A 25,430-nucleotide genomic window follows, 5' to 3' on the forward strand; every position below is an offset into this window, starting at 1 on the left:
GTCCAGCTAGGATGTTGGTAAATGGGCCGGCAAGGAAGTGATCAGGCAGCCTGGCTGATTCCAAAGCCCAGGTTCTTGACTATGATATGGAAATAGCTCTCTCAGCTGTGAGCCCACCTCCTCCTCAGCTTATATGTGTCTTCATCTTCTACCCACAGTTTTTAAAGTCATTTGCATGCTGCTTCCATTCCTTAACTTTCCATTCTCTCCACAATCTTCTCAGGTCTGGGACTGGACGCTTATATTGTATAAATGACCCCAATTGGCAGGCACAGGAATGGTGTCTCAAATTTTCATCCCCTTTGGCCTTGCTTGAGCCACTCCTGACACCTGCTCATCCTTAAAACTCCTTGGATCTTATGACACCACTTTGTTTTGACCCACATACCATTTTAACCACTTGCTTTCACTCCTTCCCTGCCTTCATTACCTCCTGTCCTTTTAGATTTTATTTTTCTTGGAATTCTATCTTTGGTTCTCTTCTCTTTTTCACTATACATCCATCATAGGCAACTATCTGAATCCATGCTTTCAGTATGCCAAGTCTTTAGCTCTGGCTCTAATTATCTCTCCTGAGCAACAGATGCCAACTGCCTCACAGACTGCTCTACCAGGATGTACTGAAGGCGTTAAAGATCCACGTCTGGTTCAGGTATCTTACCCATACTCACCTGGACTCCTTTCCCTTGATCCATCCTCTCCTTCTGTACCCTGTGCCAGTCCACCTATGATATTATTGTCTTGTCCTTCTAAATTCCAAACTATGTCACTATGCTGCTCAAGAAATTAATATACCTCCAGAATAAAATCTAAGAGCTTTATCCTGGCATCCAAGGCCCTTCACACCCTGAGTTCACTCTACTTTTATAGGCTTATTGTCCATGAAACTAGATACAGCTCCAGTTTATAGATTAGGAAGACACAGAGGTCAAGTAACTTGTCCATAGTTATTTATTTAGCAAATACCAGAGTATCTATGAAAAATAAGTGTCCTATATTCTTAGGACAAGACTATTTTGTCTACCGCCATAGCAAAAAAGGGCTGCCAGAATTGGTTTTAAATTATCCATTTGATCAATGACAACTTGCTTCAGTGAACACACGTCTAAAAACCAACTAATCAGTGCAGCCTCGTGCTTTGAAAGTCAACTGTTTGGGGACAGACTCATCCCATCTGAACACTTTGAAGGCCGATGTCAACCCTCTCTTCTTCCTGCAAAATGCTCTTCCCCAAAACTGTACATACGATCAGGAATTTGCTTTCCTCAATGAAACTATACCTGACCACAACAGTTCTCCATTAACTAAACAAGGTTCAGCTTTGGGACTTTAGAAATTTGTGAGATATTGAGATAGCAAACCTGTATAATGGGAAGTGGAGAATAGGTGCTAACCCAGTTCTCACGAAGTTTAGAATCTGCTTGGGAATATATACGGGGAAACAGGCTGTTTCAGTAACTGGTAAATTCTACCAAAGGAAAAAGTTGCTATCCTCTATAGGAGGGACCTCTAATCTAGTCTTGAGGCAAAGGAGGATGGGTGCACATTGGTCAAATAAGAGTTTAAATTGAAGTTCCCGCCGTGGCACAGTGGTTAACGAATCGGATTAGGAACCATGAGGTTGCGGGTTCGATCCCTGGCCTTGCTCAGTGGGTTAATGATCCCGCGTTGCTGTGACCTGTGGTGTAGGTCACAGACACAGCTCAGATCCTGCGTTGCTCTGGCTCTGGCGTAGGCTGGCAGCTACAGCTCCGATTCGACCCCTAGCCTGGGAACCTCCATATGCCGCGGGAGCAGCCCAAGAAATGGCAAAAAGACAAAAATAAATTAAAAAAAAGAAGAGTTTAAATTGAGAGTTAATTAAAATTTGATATGTGGTCTTACCTGTAAGAGCCTGTCGTAGGGCTTCAAGCCACCAAGATCTCCTGGCCCAGCTGGGCGAATATTTTTGACATATACTCCCTTCTCCAACAAGCCGTCTGCTACACTGAACCCAAAGTCCTCCATTTCCGAACCCTTGTACAGGGTCACCTGGAAAGTGAGAAAATGGGAAGGGGACATTTAGGTAGGTTGAGGACTTCTACTTGTGAAACCCTGATAAACCATCCTTTCAAACTCATTTTAGTAACACAATGACTTGTAATAGTTTAGGTAGCTCCCCCCAACCCGGAAGCTTTTTCCATTCTCCAAGGACATCCTTGGAATTAGTAAAGTCCCACCTAGAGCTGGAAAAGGAGGAAACATGCAGAAGCCTTCTGGATTTTGTTTGTCATTAAGTGTATATAGGTGATATTTCCCCTGGGCAGGCAGACTTCTCTGTTCTGGAGCCACCCCCAAGTTCTGGGAGAAGCCAGGGTTAGCCCTTTGCAGCTGGTTATCAGAACTAAGCCAAGGGCCTTTCCTTCCTGCCCACTGCCTGGTGCTGTGCTGGGTACAGTGCTCAGTGTATCCTCTGCCTTTGAGCAAATGCCAGGAAATCCATTTTATTTGCTTTGGTACCCCAATCCATGCTTCAGTGCTATGGGCAAAAAATGACCTAAAAGAGAGAGGGGCCAAGATGGTGGAGTAGAAGGACCCTGAGCTCACCTCCTCTCATGAGCACATCAAAATCAGAACTATCTGCAGAACAACCATCAATGAAAAAGACTGGAACCTACCAGGAAAGACTACAATGAAAGGCATTAAGAAGGAGTGCCTATACAGTAAGAGGGTAGGAGGGGTAAACTTGCAATATAATCAATCCCATGCCCCTGGGCAGATGTGCCTCACCCTGGGGACAAAGACACTGGCAGCAGCCATCCTGGGGAACATTCAGCCATATGAATACTCCTGGCTTCTTAGACGCTGGATCATTACTGCCAAGACTTGGTCCCACCCAACAGCCTGAAGACTTCACAGCTGGGACACCTCAGATCAAACAACTAACTGGGCAGGGACACAGCCCTATCCATCAGCAGGCAGACTGCCTAAAGAATTACTGAGCCCACAGCTACCTCTAGATGTGCTCCAAGGCATGGCCCAGCCCACCTGAGGCCCAAGACACAGCTCCAAGACAGTGGAAAGGCACCGGCCCCTCCCACCAGGAAGACTGCACAAGCCTCCAGACCAGCCTCACCCACCAGAGGCAGACACTAGAATCAGAAAACTAAGACCCTGGAACACAGGTTAGACCCTACCCTGGGACCATCTGGGCCCTTGCCCTGCCCACTAGGAGGCCAACAGGACACCACTGACTCCATACCCAGCTGTAGCAGGAACCAGCCTTCTCCACACCAACAATCTGAAATGAGCTCTAGAAATCCTGGGTTCTATAGCAGGACTCCAGGAACCAACTCTGTCTGCCAGGACTATGGTACCAACTCCAAGATCTGGCTTCATCTGCTGTGGGTGGGCAACAGTCTGAGTTTTGGAGACACTTCCAAACTCATTCTATGAGGCCACCATCACTCTGATACCAAAACCACACAAAGATATCACACACAAAAAAAACTACAGGCCAATATCACTGATGAACATAAGATGCAGAAAAACTCAACAAAATACCAGCAAACTGACTCCAACAATCCATTTAAAGGATCATACACCATGATCAAGTGGGATCTATCTCAGGGATGCAAGGATTTTTCAATAGCCATAAATCAATCAATATGATATACTACATTAATAAATTGAATAAAATCATATAATCTCAATAGATGCAGAAAAAGCTTTTGATAAAATTCAACACCCATTTATGATAAAAACGCTTCAGAAAGTGGGCAGAGATGGAACCTACCTCAACATAATAAGGGCCATATTTAACACACAGCTAATATCATACTCAATGGTAAAAAGTGGAAAGCATTCCAAGATTAGGAGTAAGACAAAGACAGCCCTTTTGCCACTTTTATTCAACATAGCTTTGTAAGTCCTAGCCATGGCAATCAGAGAGAAAATCAAATAAAAGGAATGTAAATGGGAAAGGAAGAAGTAAAACTATCACTGTTTGAAGATGACATTATACTTTACATAGAAAATTCTAAAGACACCACCAGAAAACTACTAGAGCTCATCAATGAATCTGGTAAAGTTGCAGGATACAAAATTAATATATGGAAATCTGTTGCATTTATATACATCAACAATGGACTATCAAAAAGAAATTTAGGAGTTCCTGTTGTGGCTCAGGAGTAATGAAATTGACTAGTATCCATGAGAACATGAGTTCAATCCCTGGGTTAAGGATCCAGTGTTGTGAGCTGCAGCATAGACTGGCAGCTGCAGCTCCAGTTGGATCCCTGGCCTGGGAACTTCATATACTGTGGGTATGGTCCCAAAAAGCAAAAAAAGAAAGAACTCTATCTATCTATATATAAAAACAGACACATTTAGGAAATAATCCCATCTACTATCACATCAAAAAGAATAAAATACCTGTAGAATAAACCTACCTAAAGAGGCAAAAGACCTGTACTCTAAAAACCATAAGACACTGATGAAAGAAATTGAAGGCAATACCAATAGATAGAAAGTGTAATTGGATTTAAAGAATCAATATGGTTAAAATGACCACACTACCCAAGGCAATCTATAAACTCAATGCAATCCCTATCAAACTACAAATGACCTTTTTCACAGAACTGGAATGAAAAAAATTTTAATTTGTATGGAAACACAAAAGATTTCGAATGGCCCAAACAACTTTGAGAAAGAAGAACAAGCTGTAGGAATCACACTTCAGACAACACTACCAAGCTACAGCCATCAAACGGCATGGTACTGGCACAAAGACAGACGCATAGGTCAATGGACCTAGGATACTGAAAGCCCAGAAATAAACCCACATACTTATGGTTAATTAATCTGCAACAAAGGAGGCAAGAATATACAATGGAGAAAATGCAATGTCTTTAATAAGTGGTTCTGGGAAAGCTGGACAGCCATGTGTAAAAAGAATGAAATTAGAATATTCTCTTACACCATACACAAAAATACATTCAAAATGTATTAATATCAGTCTGGGTACTATAAAACTCAGAGGAAAACATAGGCAGAATGCTTTGACATAAATCTCAGCAGTATCTTTTTGGATCCACCTCCTAGAGTAATGAAAATAGAAACAAAAATAAACAAATAGGACATAATTAAATTTAAAAGCATTTATACAGCAAAAGAAGCCATAAACAAAATGAAAAGACAACCCACGGAATGGGAGAAAATATTTGCAAATAAAGTGAATGACAAGGGATTAATCTCCAAAATCTGCAAACAGCTCATGCAGCTCTCAATCCAAAAAGCCCAAATAGCCTAATAAAAAAAATGGCCAGAAGACCTATATAGACATTTCTCCAAAGAAGACATAACAGATGGCCAAAAAAGCACATGAAAAGATGCTCAACAGCTCTAATTACTGGAAAGTGTAAATCAAAACTACATTGAGTTATTACCACACAACTGTCAAAATGACCATCATCAAAAAGTCTACAAACAAAGGCTGGAGAGGAAGTGGAGAAAAGCAAACCTTCCTACACTGTGGGTGGCAATATAAATTCATATAATTCCTATGGAGAACGGTATGGTGGTTCCTTAAAAAATGAAAAACAGAACTACCGGATGATCTAGCAATACTACTCCTGGGCACATATCCAGAGAAAACCATAATTTGAAAAGATACATGCACCCCAATGTTCATTACAGTGTTCATTTACAATAGCCAAGACATGGAAGCAACCTAAATGTCCATCCATTGACAGAGATGTAGATAAAGATGTGGTACAGAAGTACAACAGAACATTACTCAGCCATGAAAAAGGAATGAAACAATGCCATTTGCAGCAACATGGATGGATATACAGATTATCATACTAAGTGAAGTAGGTGAAAGACAAATAGCATATGATATCCCTTATATGTGGAATCTAATAAAAAATGATACAAATGAACTCATTTACAAAACAGAAACAGACTCACAGATTTCAAAAACAAACTTATGGTTACCAATGGGAAATGTAGGAGACTCGGATAAATTAGGAGTTTGGGATTAACATACACACTACTATATATAAAATAGAAACCAACAAAGACCTACTGTACCACACAGAGAACTCTACTCAATATTGTGTAATAATCTATATGGGAAGAGAAATCTGAAAAAGAATGGATACATATGTGTAACTGAATTATTCTGCTGTACACCTGAAACTAACACAACATTGTAAATCAACTTTACTCCAATAAAATTTTTAAAAAGCTTTTACATAGCAACAAACAAAACAAAAAGATAACCTCTAGAATGGGAGAAAATATTTGTAAATGATGTGACTGACAGGGATTAATCTCCAAAACACACAAACATCTCATGCAGCTTTATATTAAAAAACAAAACAAAACATGAGTTCCCATTGTGGCTTAGCTAGTTAAGAACCTGACACTGTGTCCATGAAGATGCGGGTTCAATCCCTGGCATTTCTCAGTGGATTAAGGATCTGGTGTTGCTGCGAGCTGTGGCATAGGCTGCAGATGCAGCTTGGATCTGGCATTGTCGTGGCTGCAATGTAGGCCCACAGCTGCAGCTCTGATTTGATCCCTAGCCTGGGAACTTCCATGTGCTGCAGGTGCAGCCACAAAAACAAACAAACAAACAAACAAAAAAAAACCCGGAGTTCCCGTCGTGGCGCAGTGGTTAACGAATCCGACTAGGAACCATGAGGTTGTGGGTTCAATCCCTGCCCTTGCTCAGGGGGTTAACGATCCGGCGTTGCCATGAGCTGTGGTGTAGGTTGCAGACGTGGCTCGGATCCCGCATTGCTGAGGCTCTGGCGTAGGCCAGTGGCTACAGCTCCGATTCCACCCCTAGCCTGGGAACCTCCATATGCCGTGGGAGCGGCCCAAGAAATAGCAAAAAGACAAATAAATAAATAAATAAATAAAAACGACGAGGGAAAAAACCAAAAACAAAAACCCAATCAAAAAACGTTCAAAAGACCTAAACAGACATTTCTCCAAAGAAGACATACAGAGAAACTCTACCCCAAAGTTCACTGCAGCACTACTTACAACAGCCAAAACAGAGAGGCAACCTAAATATTCACTAACATTTCACACACACACACAAACACACATATATACACACAATGGAATACTACTAAGCCATAAGACATGGGATAATGTCATTTGCAGCAACACGGATGGACCTAGAGATTATCATACTAAGTAAGTCAAAGATAAATATCATATGATTGCTTATATGTAGAATCTAAAAAAAAGATACAAATTAACTCAGTTTTTTTCATGGCCACACCCATGGCATATGAAGGTTCCTGGGCCAGGGATTAAATCTGAGCCTCAGCTGCAATCTATGCTGCAACTGCAGCAATGCTGGATCCTTTAACCCACTGCACTGAGCCAGGGATTGAACCCATGCTTCTGCAGCGACCAGAGCTGCTACAGTCATACTCTTAATTCACTCTGCCACAGCAGGAACTCCAATGAACTTATTTACAAAACAAAAATAAATTCACAGACATAGAAAACAAACTTATGGTTACCAAAGGAGAACAGTGTGGAGGGATAAATTGGGATTAACAGATACACACTATTACATATAAAATAAATAAACAAGGACCTTCTGTACAGCACAGGGAACTCTACTCAAAATCTTGTAGTAACCTATAGTGGGAAAAAATCTGAAAAAGTATATATAACTTTGCCGTACACTGGAAATACCGTAAGTCAACTACAGCTTAATTAAAAAAAAAAAAAAAAAGTCAGAATTCCCCTTGTGGCTTAGCATTAACAAATCTGACTAGTATCCATGAGGATGCAGATTCAATCCCTGGCCCCACCCAGTAGGTTAAGGATCTGGCGTGGCTGTGGCTGTGGCATAGGTGGGCAGTTACAGCTCCGATTCGACCCCTAACCTGGAAACTTCCATATGCTGCAGGTATGGCCCTAAAAAGTGAAAAAATAAAAATACAAAGAAGTGCTCCTGTAAGAAACATCTTCCTCTGGGGCCTGGCTCAAGTAACTTCCTCAGTCCTTGTCCTGGGTTTGGTTTAGCAATTCAAGGCATTCACCCACCTCAGCTGCGGGCCTGGTTTCTTCTCTCTGCATTCAAGCCTGTACTGGCAGCTAAAGCTGCCCCCAAGCCCCGGCCTTCCACCTGACCACCTGCAAGAGTCAGTCTGAGGTTTATAAGGTCATCAAATTGTTCATATGTTCACAAAACATGTACTCAGTCCCTCCATGTTCTAAGCATGATTCCAAGGGTTGGGAAACAGCAGTGAACAACAGAGAGAGAAATCTGCTTTCCAGAGGCAAACACGGTAATTAATACATGATGTTCACCAAGACACACTGTGCTGGACACCAGGTGACATACTCAGCATGTCACACCCATTTAACACTTAAGGTGACCACTATTTTTAGTAAGATTTGCTAGATGCCCTCCACAAAACCTGATGCACACATCAAGCAATGATTTGGGTTTTTGGTTTTTTTTTTTTTCCTTTTTATGGCTGCAGCCGTGGCATATGGACGTTCTCAGGCTTGGGGTCGAATCAGAGCTACAGCTGCTGGCCTATGCCACGGCCACGCCAGATCTAAGCTGCATCTTCGACTTAGGCTGCAGCTTGCAATGCCAGATCCTTAACCCACTGAGCAAGGCCAGGGATCAAACTGACATCCTTATAGAGACAACATGGGGTCCTTAACCTGCTGAGCCACTACGGGAACTCCTGGGATTGCTTTTTAACTCTACCTGTTTAAGAATGTTTATTTATTCTAACACAGATAATACATTCTTGAAAAAGAGGGAAAAATTTCAGAGCTATACTGGGAAAATGTGAAGATGAATACTCAGAGAGCAAGTTTATTTTCTTTACACCCAGTTATCTTACTTCAGAGAGGTATGCAATATTGAAGGAAATACAAAAGTGGTCATTTGTGGATTTTTATTTCACTGGACAGAGAACTAAAATATCAAGCTGCCTGGGTTGATCTTAATCACCAGGCAGCCCTCTTAATTCTTGCCATATTAGTGGCGAGGAAATTCAATTTTATAGAGGCTAAGTAACTTGCCCAAGGTCACCAAGGTACTGAATGGTGGGGCCCTGTCTGACTCCAGGTACTCAACCATGATATTCTACTAGTGTTCGTTTGCCTTATTTCTTAGATGTTAAGATGTACTTTTTCCTATTTTAAATTCTCTGAAATCGGGATGTGTTTTATAGGCAATGGCATCTTACATCTTAGGAAATAGGGTATTAGCAACATCTCACCCCTACCTGCCTCTTTCCCATAGTAAACTAGAAGGAAAGGGGCCAGAATTGTGTTCCACCTTTGCTTTAAGAAAAAAACCAAAAACCAAAAACCAAAAAAACACCCTGTGTCTTGCCAATTAAAGGTGATCCTGCCCAGAAGCATCGACATCTCTCAGGGCTGTGTTAAAATGCAGAATCTCAGATGCCACTGTGAATTGCCAATCTGCCAACTCTATGCACGCCGACGCTTGTCTTACATGGTACATCACACATCAGAGGGCCTATTAAATAGTCTGGAAAAGGAAGCAAGAGAACTAATACTTAATGGGATGACATTCCTTTTTTTTTTTTTTTTTCCTTTTTCGTTTTGCATTTTAGGGCTGCACCTGAGGCATATGGAAGTTTGCAGGCTAGAGGTGGAATCCAAGCAACAGCTGCTGACCACAGCCACAGCCATGCCAGATCCAAGCCGTGTTTGCGACCTACACCAAGCTCACAGCAACGTTGGATCCATAACCCACTGAGCAAGGCCAGGGATTGAACCCGCCTCCTCATGGATACTAGTCAGGTGCATTACCACTGAGCCACAGTGGGAACTCCCATGGGATGACATTCTTTACAGGCATATCCATCACTGTCTGTATGTGAATGTGCATGTGCTTGTGTGTGTGTGTGTGTGTGTGTGTGTGTGTGTGTGTGTGCATGCGTGCACTGGAGCCTACGATGTGCCAGGCACTGTTTGAAGGACTGAGGATATAGCAGTGGAAAAAAAAGACACAGCCATAAATAAACAAAGCACAGCTGTCATGAGTTTACCATCCAATGATGATATCTGACTTAAGCCTCTTAACAATCCTGCAAGATGAGCAAGGATCAGAATTTTAAATTAGGTAGTATATAGAAAGTTTTAAAACCTGAAATGTGTGGAAGGATCATGCTTGTGACACTTAGTTTTAAAAACAGAGTAGAAAGTCCTACTTTACTATAGAAAAGGGGTATCGTGTGTGCATGTTTGTGCATGTGTGTGCATGCATGCACATGTGTAGTTTAGTAAAATCCAGCCCTCCATCTGACATGCGCCCTGATGATGCATGGGGGAAAAAACTATGTGAATGACAGTATCCCCCTACCCCTCAACAAAAATTGTCTGGAGGGGAGGCGAGGTCTTCGTTGGTGAGCCCTGAGGGGAGCATGTGGGAGATGGCCTCCTAAGAGTCTTGAGTTGGGCAAGGGTCTTTGTTTTGATCACCGAAAGATCTCCTCCAATGGTACCTGCCATGCAGTAGGGCTTTTTGTCAAATAAATGAAACGACTGGTTCTGACATACCATGTGGTCAATTTTGGAAGCAGGTCAGAACAGGCCATGATATGCTGCATGAGTGTGAGTGAATAGAGAGGGATTTAATTCTGAGGTTCGGGCCATGTCCCACCTCCCATGGCCCTGGAGGCGCTGCCAGAAATGAGCAAAGCTGGAAGCCGCAGAGCGGCTGGAGTGGTTGGGGCCCAGGCAGGACAAAGCTCAATAGTGACACCGTGTGGTTGTGAGGGGTGAAAGCACCTCTGACATTGGAGCCAGGTCTGCCCTACCTTTAAGCAGGGGTGGGAGGCAGGGTTCTTTAGCTGGAGGTGCTTGACTTTTTAATAAGGCCTGTGGGACTCGAGTGAGTAGACTAAAAAGCAAACAGGATACTACTGTCTCCATGAAATGTGTGTAGCAGATCATACAGACAGGGCAATGGAAGCTCAGAGAGGGTTAGACACTTGCCCAAGATAAACAGGTAGTAAGCAACAGAGACACGGTTCGAATCCAAGTGGTTCTGACTGCAAAGCTTGGATCTTTGCATGGCACACTACCTCTTCACCTAGCAAATGGTTGCTTAATAAATACTCATCCCAGAGAATATTTTGAGGGGGCATGTGCTGTAGAAATTCCCAGGCCAGGGATCGAGCTGGTGCTACAGCACAGACAATGCTAGATCCTAAAGCCGCTAGGCCACAAGGTAACTCCCAGAGAAGAATTTTAAGCCCCTCTATAATTATGATTTTGCCTCAGGCCATAGGATAGGAGTATTGTCCTATGAAGTGGGGAGAGTGATTATTGTAGAAAGCTTTTTTTTGCTTCATAGGGCCGCACCTGCAGCATATGGAAGTTTCCAGGCTAGGGGCCTATGCCACAGCCACGTAGCTGTGACCCACACCACAGCTCATGGCAACACTGGATCCTTAACCCACTGAGCGAGGCCAGGGATCAAACCCGAAACCTCATGGTTCCTAGTCGAATTTGTTTCCACTGCACCATGATGGGAACTCCCGGAGAAAGCTATTTTTAAAATTAACTCTCTCCCAGTGTTATCAATAATAATATATATAAAGCTCTGTATAAGTTTAAGATTTATCACATCGTGACTTGACACACATATATTGTGAAATGATTGCTGCAATAAGTTTGGTTAGGAGAAAGCTACTTTACTGAAAAACTTCAAACATTCAAGAGCAGAAGGGCTAAAGTCTACAAACAATAAGTGCTGGAGAGGGTGTGGAGAAAAAGGAACCCTATTACACTGTTGGTGGGATTGTAAATTGGTGCAACCTTTGTGGAAAACAGTACAGAGATGCCTCAGAAAACTAAAAACAGAACTACCATTTCATCCAGCAATCCCACTCCTGGGCATCTATCCAGAGAAAACTATGGCTCGCAAAGACACATATACTCTGATGTTCATTGCAGCACTATTTGCAATAGCCAAGACATGGAAACAACCTAAATGTCCATCAACAGAGGAGTGGATCCAGAAGATGTGGTACATATACACAATGGAATATTACTCAGCCATTAAAAGGAATGAAATACCGGCATTCTTAGCAACATGGATGGACCTAGAAATTATCATGCTAAGTGAAGTCAGCCATACAATGAGACACCAACATCAAATGCTTTCACTGACATGTGGAATCTGAAAAAAGGACAGGCCGGACTTCTTTGCAGAACAGATGCTGACTCACAGACATTGAAAAACTTATGGTTTCCAGAGGAGACAGTTTGGAGGGTGGGGGGATGTGCTTGGGTTGTGGGATGGAAATCCTGTGAAATTGGATTGTTATGATCATTATACAACTACAGATTTATAAATTCATTGAGTAATAAATAAAACAATCCATAATTGGGGGGAAAAAAAAGAGCAGAAGGGCTAGAACCATGAGTCCTCATATGTTCATCACTCAGATCTTACAAGCATCAAGAGCGGGCCACACTTACTTCATTCCCCCCCTCATCTTTTTTCTTCTTTGGGGGAGTATTTAAGGCAAATACCAGTGTCATTTCAGCCTTATATACCTCAGTACGAAACTCTAAAAAATATGATCACTTTCTTACATAACCTGTGTCATTAATTCATTCAGAAAAAAATCAACTCTTCTTGACATATTCTAATATCTAATCTGTATTAAAGTTTCCCTGATCGTCTCAAAAAGTGGTTTAGTGGTTTTTAGAGCTGGTTTCTTCAAACCAGGATTCCAACAAGGTCCCAGCATCGGTGTTAGGTCTCTTAAATGTCCTCTTACCTAGAGCAGGTCCCATCCTTTTCCCCTATGCTACTGACTTATCGTGGAAACCATGTCATTTGCTCCACAGTCTGCTCTTCTACCCCCCATTTCCATGGAATTTCCTTTACATGGAAATTAGCTCTGGAAGCTTTATTGGAGTCAGAATCAGCTTTGGGGGGAGGGGTATGAATAGATCACAGGTGGGACAAGGTGCTGCCCACGACTTCACGTCACTCAATATCTAAGTGTCTCACTTAGGGTGGGTTCAGGGCATGGCAGCTTAATTCTTCCATTCGGCAGTAACCTTTAATTCCATTGTCTGAATCAATCATTTTATCTGAGGTTGCAAAATGATAAAACTTTTAAAAAGCTTTTAATAGCTTCTTTATTTATTAGCTGGAGTTCTTTTGTAAATTCTTTTCTTTTCTTTCTTTTTTTTTTTTTTTTTTTTTTTTGGCCATGCCTGTGGCATGTGGAAGTTCCTGGGCCAGGGAACTCACGCTATAGCACAGACCCAAGCTGCTGCAGTGACAATGCTGCAGGAGAACCTGAAGGATTATCCTTTCTTCAATTAGTGTTGTTTGGTTACCCTGAAGTACAGTTCATCCAAAAAAGGCAAAATGAATGCCAATTCTTTCATTTTTAAAAGAGGAAATTAGTGCCCTCAATTTCCAATGGTGTCCCAGTGAGGTTTCTTTGACGAAGGGGGCCTAGGAATAACTATTTATCTTTTTTTTTTTTCCTTTGGCCAGCCTGTGGCAAATGGAGTTCCAGGGCCAAGGATCAGGGCTAGGGATTGAACTCATGACCCAGCACTCCCCAGATGCTGCAGATCCCATTGTGCCACAGCGGGAACTCCTGGGAATAATTTTAAAACAATTTTTTTACTGGTTGCACCTGAGGCACATGGAGGTTCCTGGGCCAGGGATGGAATCCGAGCCACAGCTGTGAGCTACGGCAACGTTGGACCTTTTAACCTACGGTGCAGGGCCAAGGATGAAACCTGTACCTCCAAAGCAACCTGAGCCACAGCAGTTAGATTCTTAACCCACTGTGCCACAGCCGAAACTCTGGGAATGACCTTTTAGAAGTATCAGGGTGAACCTATGAGCTTTTATATATACGATGAGTTACAATCAATAGAATCACTATTGCTGTGGGTACCCAAGTTCTCTTAGCTTTGGCCCAGGTGAGTCCATCTTGACTCTTATGTCCTTTTGATATGACCCATTTCCTCTAAAAACATCTTTGTTTTCTGGCACAAGAGATCAAGGACTTACCATGAATATTTCCTGCCCTAATTGGAGGAAGCACTTCTGATTTATATTCTAGTCCTTTTCTTCCCATCCTCATGCTCCTTTTCCAAAGGGAGGGAGGGGAAGAACAGGGGGTGATGGGTACAAAGGCTGGGGGTAGTGATGCTGGCAAATATCTAATAGAGTTGGTGATATTCCACTATTCTTTTTTTCTTTTTTTTTTTTTTTTGTCTTTTTGCCATTTCTTGGGCTGCTCCCTCGGCATCCGGAGGTTCCCAGGCTAGGAGTCGAATCGGAGCTACAGCTGCTGGCCTATGCCACAGCCACAGCAATGAGGGATCTGAGCCGCGTCTGCAACCTACACCACAGCTCATGGCAACGCCAGATCCTTAACCCACTGAGCAAGGTCAGGGATCGAACCTGCAACCTCATGGTTCCTAGTCAGATTTGTTAACCACTGTGCCACGACGGGAACTCCTCCACTGTTCTTAAGACACTGTTTACTAGTGGAGGAAATCACTTGGGTCTAGGTCCCTGCTTAGGTGCCCCTCTTCAGCTTTGTGGCTCCTCCTGTCCTTAGGCCTCCTTTCCATCCTTGTTTCTAGTCATGTTCTCTCCATGTGACAAACAGCACACCTGGGGCAGAGGTGGTGCCTCCTGGTTATCTCTGTTCCCCGGGTATAGGTTTGGAGAGCAGTCCCACAGACCCTCTGCCTATGGCTGGTCGGGGCTGTGGATGGACAAGTCTGCTTTGCAAGCCTGGCTACACCTTTCAGCTCTATCAGCATGCAAAGCCTATGTCTGCAAAGGGCATTAGGAAGCCCACCTCTGTCTTAGCTCTGAGATGTTATTTCTCAACACAGTGACCTGGGACCCTTGCATCTGGGGTACATTTGGTGTGGGCCTGGATAATAGCAAAGGTCTTCATTGCTCAATTAACCTGTGATTCTTGGGAGTCTGCTCCACAGGCCAGAACCCAGGAAGGGCAGAAGGAGGACTGTCACCAAACACTGCCAACACTGGCGGTGGTGACACATTAACCACAATGGTAGAGACAGATTGTCAACCAGAGCGGGTTAGCAGAGTAGCTCATTAACTGTCAAGTCACAGCTGCTGGCTAAGAGGCTTGGCTTTCCTGAGCCTTTGACGTGATGCATCTCTATACCCAGCTCATCAGGATGAGAGGCTAATAAATGGTTTAAAGTTGAAAGTCATCTGTTCCTCTAGAAAGATATCCTAAGGTTAGAGGAGACTGAATTTTAATAGCCAGCTCTGTGGTTCTCCTGGAAATAGCAAATAAAAAAATGAAATGATTTTAAGATGTTACAAACGTAAGATTCCAGGAATCAATCATTCACAAAAATGGGGCATACAGCTGGCTGCTCTCAAAAGCAGCAACAATAAATTGTGCCAGGTAGCTATTGCCCGCCTCTCTAGCTGGAGATGGGTAGTGGTTACTTCTGAATTATTTCCTGCCGAGAAATAATTCTAAGGATTCCAAGGTTTAAGTCACATCCCCTACCCCGCGACCCCCAGATGCATCCCTTATCCAGGCACTTTCCTACAAGTGATTGCTTCTGATCTCCCAACTAGTCTGTGCAGCAGTATCATGCCCTTCCAACTAATGAAGACGCTGACTCTTGAACTTGATGAACAGACACATTCAGTTAGAATACATAAGCTCTAGGATTTCAGTACTAGGATATCTGACCTCATTTGCTGTGTTCCTTTCAGCCAATCATGATTTTTTTTTCCCCTGGACATATCTCCTAGCTGGTCAGGGAGCTTTTATCCATTTCCAACTACCCAACCAACAAAAGATGAATAATTTATCAGGTCTGCTATATTTCTTCTCATCAGAACCCTTTTGTGGCTTTCCCTGAGCATCTGCATGCACTGCTCCCAGCTGCTAGAGCTCTTCGTGTTCTACCTTAGCCCAAGTAAATCAAGCTTTTCCTTGTAAGGTTTCTATTCCATGCTGACCAAGGGATGCCTCTCGGGAATCTAGACTCTGAACACAATGCTAGATTTTTCTGTTCTAAAAGGGCCAGTGAGCCTCTTGGAACAAAACACTCTGGGCAAGGATAGGGTCCGACAAAGTTCAGTTCAATTTTAACTATTCATTAGTTCACGCTGCAATTGCTTCTAACGCTCCTGAGAACAGAAGCTTTAACAGGAGGCTGAGGGGTTCGCCATGATTCATGCTGAGCCTTGTTTTTTATTTCTAAGCAAGTTTATCCCCATGTCTGAACAATGTCCTCGAGGCAAAGATCTGAAACCTAATGCTTGTGTTTTCAATTCTGACACATGTGAAAAGCCTTAGCAGCAGAGCCAACTCTGCTCACTTAGGAGACACAGTTGCCTTAAACTCTATCTTGAGCATGTCATGGCAAATGACAGCCAGCCCCAGAAGCAGTTCCTAAGCCCCGGCAGCCTCCCTATGGCTCGGCCGCTTGCCTGATGGCCTTAAAGACCAAAATGACACCTACTTCTCAGAGATAGTTCTTATTTTCCCACAAATCACTAGGCACTTGGGTTTATTCTTACAGATGCCACTGGGATAGCCCTGTTCCTTTAAACCTGACAGTCCAAGGAATGCTGGTTTCAAGGACAATCCTATACTATCTGTGTAACCCAGTACGACCCTATGGAGCCTTCCCGGAACAGACGCCCCCGCTATGTCCTCCACCTGCCTCTTCTGTGTAGAAAACCTGTAGCCTCCTAGGCCTTCCCTGAGTTCCATAAAGTACATTTAATCAGAGAAGCAGGAAAATGCAGAATGAAATGCAAACAGTCAAGCAAGACAAAATAATAATGGTTTAGCCATTCAACAAAGTCCAGACCTTTCGTTCCTCCTCAAGGGCTATAGATAATACCCTGAGCCATGTCTTTTGAGCTGTTTTGCAGCTAGCAGGAGCCCCAGCAGGTGGAAGAAGTTAACTATATGCTGCCCACAAGACTGACCTGCCCACAAGACCGACCTGTTGGAACCAGAAGGTTGATGATGCTGACTCCAAATTACATCACCACCACCCAATCAGGAGAATGTCCATGAGCTGATCACACACCCCACAACCCCCCTCCCTCACCCTGTCTTTTAAAACCTCTCCCTGAAAGCCTTTAGGAGCTCTGGTCATTTAAAACATTAGCTGCCCGGACTCCTTGCTTGATGCCCTACAATAAAAGCAGCACTTTCCTTCCCCACAACCCAGAGTCAGTAGACTGGCTTTGCTGGAGGCCTGGGCAAGGGGATCCAAGTTTGGTTTGATAACATCTGTGGGGCTGGAAGAGAAAAAAAAAAAAGGTATGGCTTTCCCAACGCATTCTTCCCTCCCAAGAGGAAGCCATCTCAGCTTCTGCCACTCAAAAGCGTGGGTTTCGAGATGAAGGGGGTAGGAGACGCAGCTGATGCTCTTTGGTCAGGGGAGTCTCCTTGGCCGAGGAGAGAATTGGATGGGCAGCTGCCTCCTGCTGCTCCCTGGCAAGCATGTGGCCCCCTAGGCTGGATAAAGCGGGGGGGGGGGGCCTCCATCATGGGCTAGTCAGAGCTTAGATGGTGGTTCTGAGTCTGAACACCTCAGGGGCTGACTTGGCCTCCAGAATAAAGTCACAACCCAGGAAGCATCACAGTTTTGAAAATCCACAGTGGATTAAGGGCTACTTTCCCAATTCCTCCTAGAGCACCTCTGCAGCTTTCATTTCACATCATACCAAAGAGGAAAGAGCCAGACCGTTCTTCAAATTCTCCAGATCTAACCAAGCCACAGGCAGCTGATGGACACCTAGTGACTGTCAGCTCTGCCCTTGGCAGCACCAAGTCAGCCAACCTGGCAGAGGATGTTCCAGCATCTGGACTTAGGCCTGCCTGCTGGTTACTTGTGGCACGTGCCCTGCTCCACACCTGCCTCTGCTCTCCGGCTCCTAGGTCTGCTCGGGCCTGGCTCTCCTGCAGCTCTTGGCTCTTCCCAATTCCCTCTGCAACTTACTGACCTCCATAACCCTCAGGCCTTGGTGGGGAAAATGTCCTGAACACAATCCCCGTGTGTGTGTGTGTGTGGGAGAGAAAGAGAGAGCGAGAGAGCATTAGGTTCCCTATACCACCATGCATCCTGCAATACCAGCTGGGTGTCCTGCCAATTCAACTCAAACCTGACGTTTTTTGCCTGGAGGTAGTGTCAGACCACATGTTAAGGGGTCAGTCTTACAATACTATCCCCCCGCACCCCACCATTTCAGACGCAGGTTGTCACCCACGCATTTGGCCAACCAGTTCCAGATCAGAGGTTCTAGCAGCCCATGCCTTGGGTTTGCCCCATTCGCTAGAGGGGCTCACAGAACTTACCAGCTCTCTGGTTTACTATCCAAGGATATAACTCAGGAGCAGCCTGATGGAAGAGACTCTTTGGGGGCAGGTACGTGGGAAGGGCGCAGGGCACCACTCTTCCTGCATCTCCATGTGCTCACCAACCTGGAAACTCCCCGTGACCCGGAAGCTCTCCAAGACCTGTCCTTTTGGGTTTTATGGAGGCTTCCTTCCACAGGTACCACTGATTTAATCATTGGCCATGAGTGAGGGATTTCACCTGCAACTTCCTGCCCCTCCCTGGAAGTCAGGGGTGGGACTGAAACTTCCAACACTTCAATCCCAGGGTTGGCTCCACTGGCAACCAGCCCCCATCCTTAAGTGCCTCCAGAAGGCACCTCATTCACATAACAAAAGACATCTTTATCCCTCTCTCTACTTAAGAAAATTTCAAGGGTTTTAGAGCTCCGTGCCAGCAACTGGGACCAAGACCAAATACATACTTATTATAAATCACAGTGTCGCAGTGGTCCTCCTCACTTCAGGGGCCACACACATCTCTGGGTAAGAGGCACACCCTTCACCCACTCTCTGGACCCGTGGGAATCTGGGGTCAGGCTCACTGTCTTTCAGGAAAGATGACAAGCTGTAACTCACCAAACGCCCACTGCAATGAGCACCGACAGTGTGGATTTTATTTCGCCATTCCAGGGAATGCAGTGGTTTGACCCCGCAAAGATCCTCAAACAAAAAGAGCCTGAGCTTCATCTAAGGGGAAGAAAGAGACTGGCCCTGGGTCAGATCGTTTTCAAGGTGATCCTCCCCAGAGCAGATCGTGGTGGAGGAAGAGGTCCCGCGGGCACCTCTCCAAGGACCAGGACATCAGGGAGACAGAGTGACCCCCAGGGAGCTACCTCATCTGTAAATGAACATCCTGCAGATAACAGAATATTTTACAACCTATTAATAAACACATTTGATCACAACAGAGACAAGCAAAGATGACAGAAAAAGATGAATGATGACTTAAGGGAAGCTATTAATATTTCTGAGGAGAGATGGGGGTAGATCCTTGACAGAAGTGAAAGATCAAAAACGGAGAAATCGGGCGCCCTAGAACACTGCCTAACAAGCCTGCCTAAGGGGCGTGTGAGTCTAGGGGACCCCACTGCTGACTTATCATTTCTACTGCTCAGAGCTCAGACTCTATAAAGGTGAACAGCGACTTGTAGAGAAGGGACAGGATGCAAATTGAGTTCTCTCCCAGGAAAAGATAAGCTCAAAGGCTTTGCTTTTATTTCCCTATAAGAAGTCATCGAGCAGCTTTCATTTTAACTTGGAAATCTCTTTCCAGTTTTCTTTTTTTCCCCTCCGTGGACTGAAATATGTATAAATTCTTCATGCCCCCTCTGAACAAGCTTTGTCATTCCACTGCTTGTGGCAATGCTGGATCCTTAACCCACTGAGCGAGGCCAGGGATCAAACCCACATCTTCACAGACACTCTGTGGGGTTCTTAACCCCCTGAGCCACAATAGGAAGTCCTGATTTTTGCTTTTTGCATTTTTTTCTTTTTGTCTTTTCTAGGACCGCTCCTGCGGCATCCGGAGGTTCCCAAGCTAGGGGTTGAATTGGAGCTGTAGCCGCCGGCCTACGCCAGAGCCACAGCAACGTGGGATCCGAGCCATGTCTGCGACCCACACCACAGCTCACGGCAACACTGGACCCTTAACCCACTGAGCAAGGCCAGGGATTGAACCTGAAACCTCATGGTTCTTTGTCGGAGTCACCAACCACTGCACCACGACAGGAACTCCCTGCTTTTTACATTTTTGAAAAGTAGGTTTTAACAGAATCATAAGACAAGGGAAGCTGATGGAAACAATCCATTTTGAAGACTGCCAGAGCTGGAAGTCACTACTCATATAAAACATACAACCTAAACGTCACCCTTTGTTATATAGCTCCATGTTCCCCCGACAACGTTTGACTCTCAGCTGCCCCTGGTTTTAGAGAGAGAGACACTTAGACTGATGGAGTGACTAGTAATTAGACACAGGTCCCTCTGTCTTTGTAACAGATTCTGGCTTATACCTCCATCTCTGGAGGCTCTAAGGTTGCTGCCTGAATCTTTTTTTTTTTTTTTTTGTCTTTCTAGGGCCGCACCCATGGCATCTGGAGATGCCCAGGCTAGGGTTGAATCAGAGCTGCATCTGTCAGCCTATGCCACAGCCACAGCAACACTGGATCTGAGTCTCATCTTCGACCTACACCACAGCTCATGGCAACGCCGGATCCTGAACCTACTGAGCGAGGCCAGAGATGGAGCCTGAATCCTCATGGATCCTAGTCAGGTTTGTTACCGCTGAGCCACGATGAGAACTCCTGCCGGAATCTTTTTTAAGGCTGGGATCTGGAAGCAATGTCACTTTCTGGGTTTCTGATACTGTGCCGCTGAAGTAAGATTCAGTGGTGACTTCACCAGGGAAAACGCTATTTGAGACGTCTCTTCCTCTCATACTGGGTGGTCCTGCCCCTTCTTTACGAAGTGTGGAAACTGTGGTTCAGAGCAGTGATGTCGCTAATGCCTGTCAGACTGTGACCAAACCTCCCTCTGCCTGACAGCTCATCTGATCTTAGGCACCAACTGCAAACATCTGATGAAAACATAGGTGCCAAAAAAAGAAAGATATTTCCACTTCATAGTTCCTCCTAGGGTTGAGCCTGTTTCTGATGTGGGGAGAATACTGCAAATGAAGTGGGCATTGGAGTTCCCATCATGGCTCTGTGGTTAATGGATACGACTAGGAACCATGAAGGCTGCAGGTTCAATCCTTGGCCTCGCTCAGTGGGTTAAGGATCTGGCGTTGCCGTGAGCTGTGGTGTAGGTTGCAGACATGGCTTGGATCCCGCATTGCTGTGGCTCTGGCTAGGCCGGTGGCTACAGCTCCGATTAGACCCCTAGCCTGGGAAACTCCATATGCTGCAGGAGTGGCCCTAGAAAAGGCAAAAAGACAAAAAAAAAAAGAAGAAGAAGAAGTGGGCATTAAATGCCAAAAATGACACGCCTTCCAAGCAGTAAAACAACTTTATCATATCAGAAAGAACAAAGATCCACTCTCAAAGCCATCAAATATAGTGAAATTGCAAAGTCAACATGGCTAGGAGAAGGGCTGATATTAGAAAACAGCTACAGGAGGAGTTCCCGTCATGGCTCAGCAGTCACGAACCTGACCAGTATCCATGAGGACAAGGGTTTGATCCCTGGCTTCGCTCAGTGGGTTAAGGATATGGTGTTGCCGTGAGCTGTGGTGTAGGTCATAGATGTGGCTTGGAACCCGAGTTGCTATGGCTGTAGTGTAAGCTGGCAGCTGTAGCTCTGATTCGACTCCCTATCCTGGGAACTTCCATATGCTGCAGGTGTCACTCTAAAAAGACAAAAAGAAAAAAGAAAAGAAAACATAGCTACAAGAAATAATGGGGTTCCTTGTGAGTGATTCAAATGTTCAAGGGTCATGCCATCAGGAGCCATAAATAAAAGAAGATGCTCATAAATAATTTTAAAAAGCTTTCTGTAAAAAAATTAAGTAAAAACAGCTGCATACAGGGAATACGATTTTATTGAAAAACACAAAGGATAGGACAAAAGGAAACGACTTTTTGTTAAAAGTCCAAATGCTCTGAATGTGGAGAATTCTCTACTCTACTGAAAAAAAAAAAAAAGTTTGCCTTAAAGTTCGCAAAGGGAAGTGAAGCTAAATTCATCTCAGAAACAGATGAAGTGGATGCAAAGAATATTTAAACTTCAGAAAGAAAAGAGGGGTTATCAATGAAGTGTAGCTAAGACCACAGGCTCCTTATCTGCAAAGAGAAAAAAAATCTGTGATAAGCCAGAGTACAAACCAGAATTCATTTTAAAGATAAAACTCAGAGGCTCCAGGGCCAAAGATGCAACCTCATTTCTGCTTTCCTCTGCCCCCCAGCTGTTGCCTCTGATTTCATGACCAGAATAATTACCTCCTGCTGGCAGAACCTAAGGGAGGGATTCTCAGTGTTTAGGGCACAGAAGACTCTGTTAAGAGGTTGCTCACATTCTTGTCCCCCTACTCCCAGAAAATGCTGACAGGGTAAGTCTGGGTTGGGTTTAGGAACCTGCCTTTTAATAGCATCCACTCAATGGGATGATGATAAAGGCCATCAGAGGTTCACAAGCTCTAAGGCTACAGTCACCCAACTTTTGGTTGAGACCAGTTAAATGTCTTGAAATCAGCCTAATGTGACAGCATTTGCAAAGAAACAAAACAGAAAACACTGGTGTATACCCCATGCAATACATTTTTGGATTCACTTATACCCATGAGTGTGGGCGTATGTGTGTACTGAGTTGCAAGGTAAAATGTATTTTGGACGGTGTCTTAGCCAAGAAAGTTTGAGAGGCAGGGGCCCCAGGAGACATGAGTATCACTTCCCTGTGACCCCTCACTGTCCTCCCCCCGACTCTCATCTAAGTACCAAATCTCCACTCCAGCGCCTACATCTTCCTCTGCCCACACGGCCAAAAGAGGGAGGTGAGGCTGTGCTCCTCTGTTTGTCCCCAAGTATCAAGAAGGACAATTAGCCTTTTGAGATCAGGAAAGAGTGTCAGCAGCTTGAAGGAAGACCTGCTGGGAGGGGGCAGAGGCTCAGACACGGGAGATGATGTGAGATGCACGAAAACCACGTGGACTCTCACCCAAGCTGGGCTTTTTGGAAGGTCTCAAGGAAGAAGAGGGATGGGCGAGGAGGACTGGGTGGAAAATGAGGGGCCAGACACTGGGGAGTATGTTGAAACTCAAGAAATCGGAGAATAAGCCCACACTTCACTCTTTCGGTATGAGAAGACGATGTCAGTAACCCATCCTCATCAGGAGATGAAGCTGTTTTTGCTTTTTGTTTGCTCTCCCCCGGAATGGGGCTGGATCCTGGGCCCATTCATTCCTACCCCCTCGATGCAGCTTCTAGTGACAGGAAGAGTTTGGAGGGACTGGCTTGGACACAGAAAGAGCCACGCCTTGTTCCCATGGAGATGGCTCTCACCACATGGGACACAGCCGCGAGAAAGATGGCAACTGGAAAATGACACCAGGTGTGTTCAGAATGGTGTGCTATTGACCCTTGCCAGCCTCTCTACTCCAGTCTCTGCAGCCCCGTGGGAATTCCGTCATGAGGTCTATTTAGAAAAGTCTACCCAAGGGGCTCAGGGAACTGAAAATCAGCCCTCATCTCATGTGCCAAGCTGTGTGGTCTGGCTCGGGGTGATTTTCAACTTGAGGAACGGATACATTTCATTTCTTTGGTCCCCTCTCCACTGCCCCCCCCCCCCCGCAAAGACGCTGTTTCCTTAATTCTAGGAAGGTTTCCTACAGGCTAGCAGCACCCCAGCGGGATGATAATCCCATTCCATCCACAAGGCACTGTGCTTTCTCATGGTGTCAGGTAATCTTCAGCGTTCAGAGGACCCCCCAAGCTAGGCACCAGCACAATCACCTGTCTTTGCTCTGAGGAGAGGGACTCTGCCCATGACCATCTCTCCTCTCAAGCACGTCAGAACTGGACAGTGTCTTTAACAACAAACATGTGGATGCCCCAGCTGGGGAACTGAATTCACTTAAAAAAGAAAAGATACCTAAGCTATGAGCATAAACTGCTCCCAGGATTCCATATCCTCTGCAAAATTTTCCCTTAACGAGATCATTTGGGATGTCTTAAAATGCCCAGGACACCATCTACTTCTGAGTGTCTTATTCTCTTCGGCATCAATTCAAAAGAAGAGTGAAGCCATAGGGGAAATGCACTAACTGCCACCACTGAGGGGAAATGACTCAGGTGAAGGAGGAAAGAAGCGTCCTATTTACTAGGTCAAGTGGGGTCTGTGATCTGTGACCCCTCAAGTCATACACTGCCACACAAGTGTTTGAAGCCAGGGATCAAACCCAAATCCTCACAAATATTATGTTGCGGTTTTTGTTTTTTGTTTTTTTTTGTCTTTTCTAGGGCCGCTCCCGTGGCATATAGAGGTTCCCAGGCTAGGGGTCTAATCGGAGCTGTAGCTGCCAGCCTACACCAGAGCCACAGCAACACCAGATCCGAACCGAGTCTGCAACCTATACTACAGCTCATGGCAATGCCTGATCCTTAACCCACTGAGTGAGGCCGGGGATTGAGCCCTCAACCTCGTGGTTCCTAGTCGGATTTGTTAACCACTGATCCACAACGGGAACTCCTACCATGTTGTGTTCTTAACCCATTGTGTTTCTGTGCTTCCGAATGTCTTCCCATCCTCCACATTACTGTGGAGTCAACACCTCCATCTAGGAAGCCTTCCAAGTTCCTCAATAATGGGTTAGGGTCCCCTCCCATCCCCTAAGGCAGCCTAGTCTTGTGTGAATCATAAGGAATTCCACTATCTTCCTACTGTTTCTGGACTGTCTCCCCATTAGACTATGTGCTCCCAGGATAGGGAGTTCACAATACTTTCTTCCTTTCTTTCTCTTTCTTTCTTCCTTTTTTTCTCTCTCTTCTTTCTTTCTTTCTCTCTCTCTCTCTCTCTCTGTCTCTCTCTCTCTCTGTCTCTCTCTGTCTCTGTCTCTCTCTCTTTCAGGGCCACACCTATAGCATATGGAAGTAACTGGGCTAGGGGTAGAATTGGAGCCACAGCTGCTGGCCCACATCATAGCCACGGCAATGCAGGATCCTCAACCTACTGAGTGACAGTGAGGATTGAACGCACATTCTCATGGATGCTAGTTGGCTTCATAACTGCTGAGCCTCAATGGGAGTGCCCACAATACATTAAGTAATGTATGTCGTCTGTGTACTGCATGAATGAATGAGGAATGAAAGAATGAACCCAGGATTGGAACACAGAGTTCAGAACCCAACTTTCCATACAATCCTTTATTTCACCATGTCCTTTTTTGGCTGCTCAATAAATAGCTACTTTTTTTTTTTTTTTTTGGCTGCACCTGAGGCATATGCAAGTCCCCAGGCCAGGGTTCAAATTTGAGCTGCAGCTACGACCTGCACCAGATCTTTAACCCACTATGCCATA

The 25,430-nt window shown here is 44.8% G+C and overlaps 1 protein-coding gene across 5 annotated transcripts in view; it reads right to left on the minus strand.

Annotated features, from left to right (window-relative positions):
* The window catches only part of GRIP1 (glutamate receptor interacting protein 1), a 761,849-nt gene that overhangs the window by 2,150 nt on the left and 734,269 nt on the right, over positions 1–25,430 (minus strand). For all 5 annotated transcript variants that reach the window (XM_047787148.1, XM_047787146.1, XM_047787145.1 and 2 more), the window contains one exon: positions 1,885–2,031. In XM_047787148.1, coding sequence (XP_047643104.1) covers positions 1,885–2,031 — 147 coding nt within the window. The remainder of the gene's footprint in view (positions 1–1,884; positions 2,032–25,430) is intronic.

This window comes from Phacochoerus africanus, chromosome 7 (genome assembly GCF_016906955.1).
Source record: "Phacochoerus africanus isolate WHEZ1 chromosome 7, ROS_Pafr_v1, whole genome shotgun sequence".
NCBI classification, from domain to species: domain Eukaryota; kingdom Metazoa; phylum Chordata; class Mammalia; order Artiodactyla; family Suidae; genus Phacochoerus; species Phacochoerus africanus.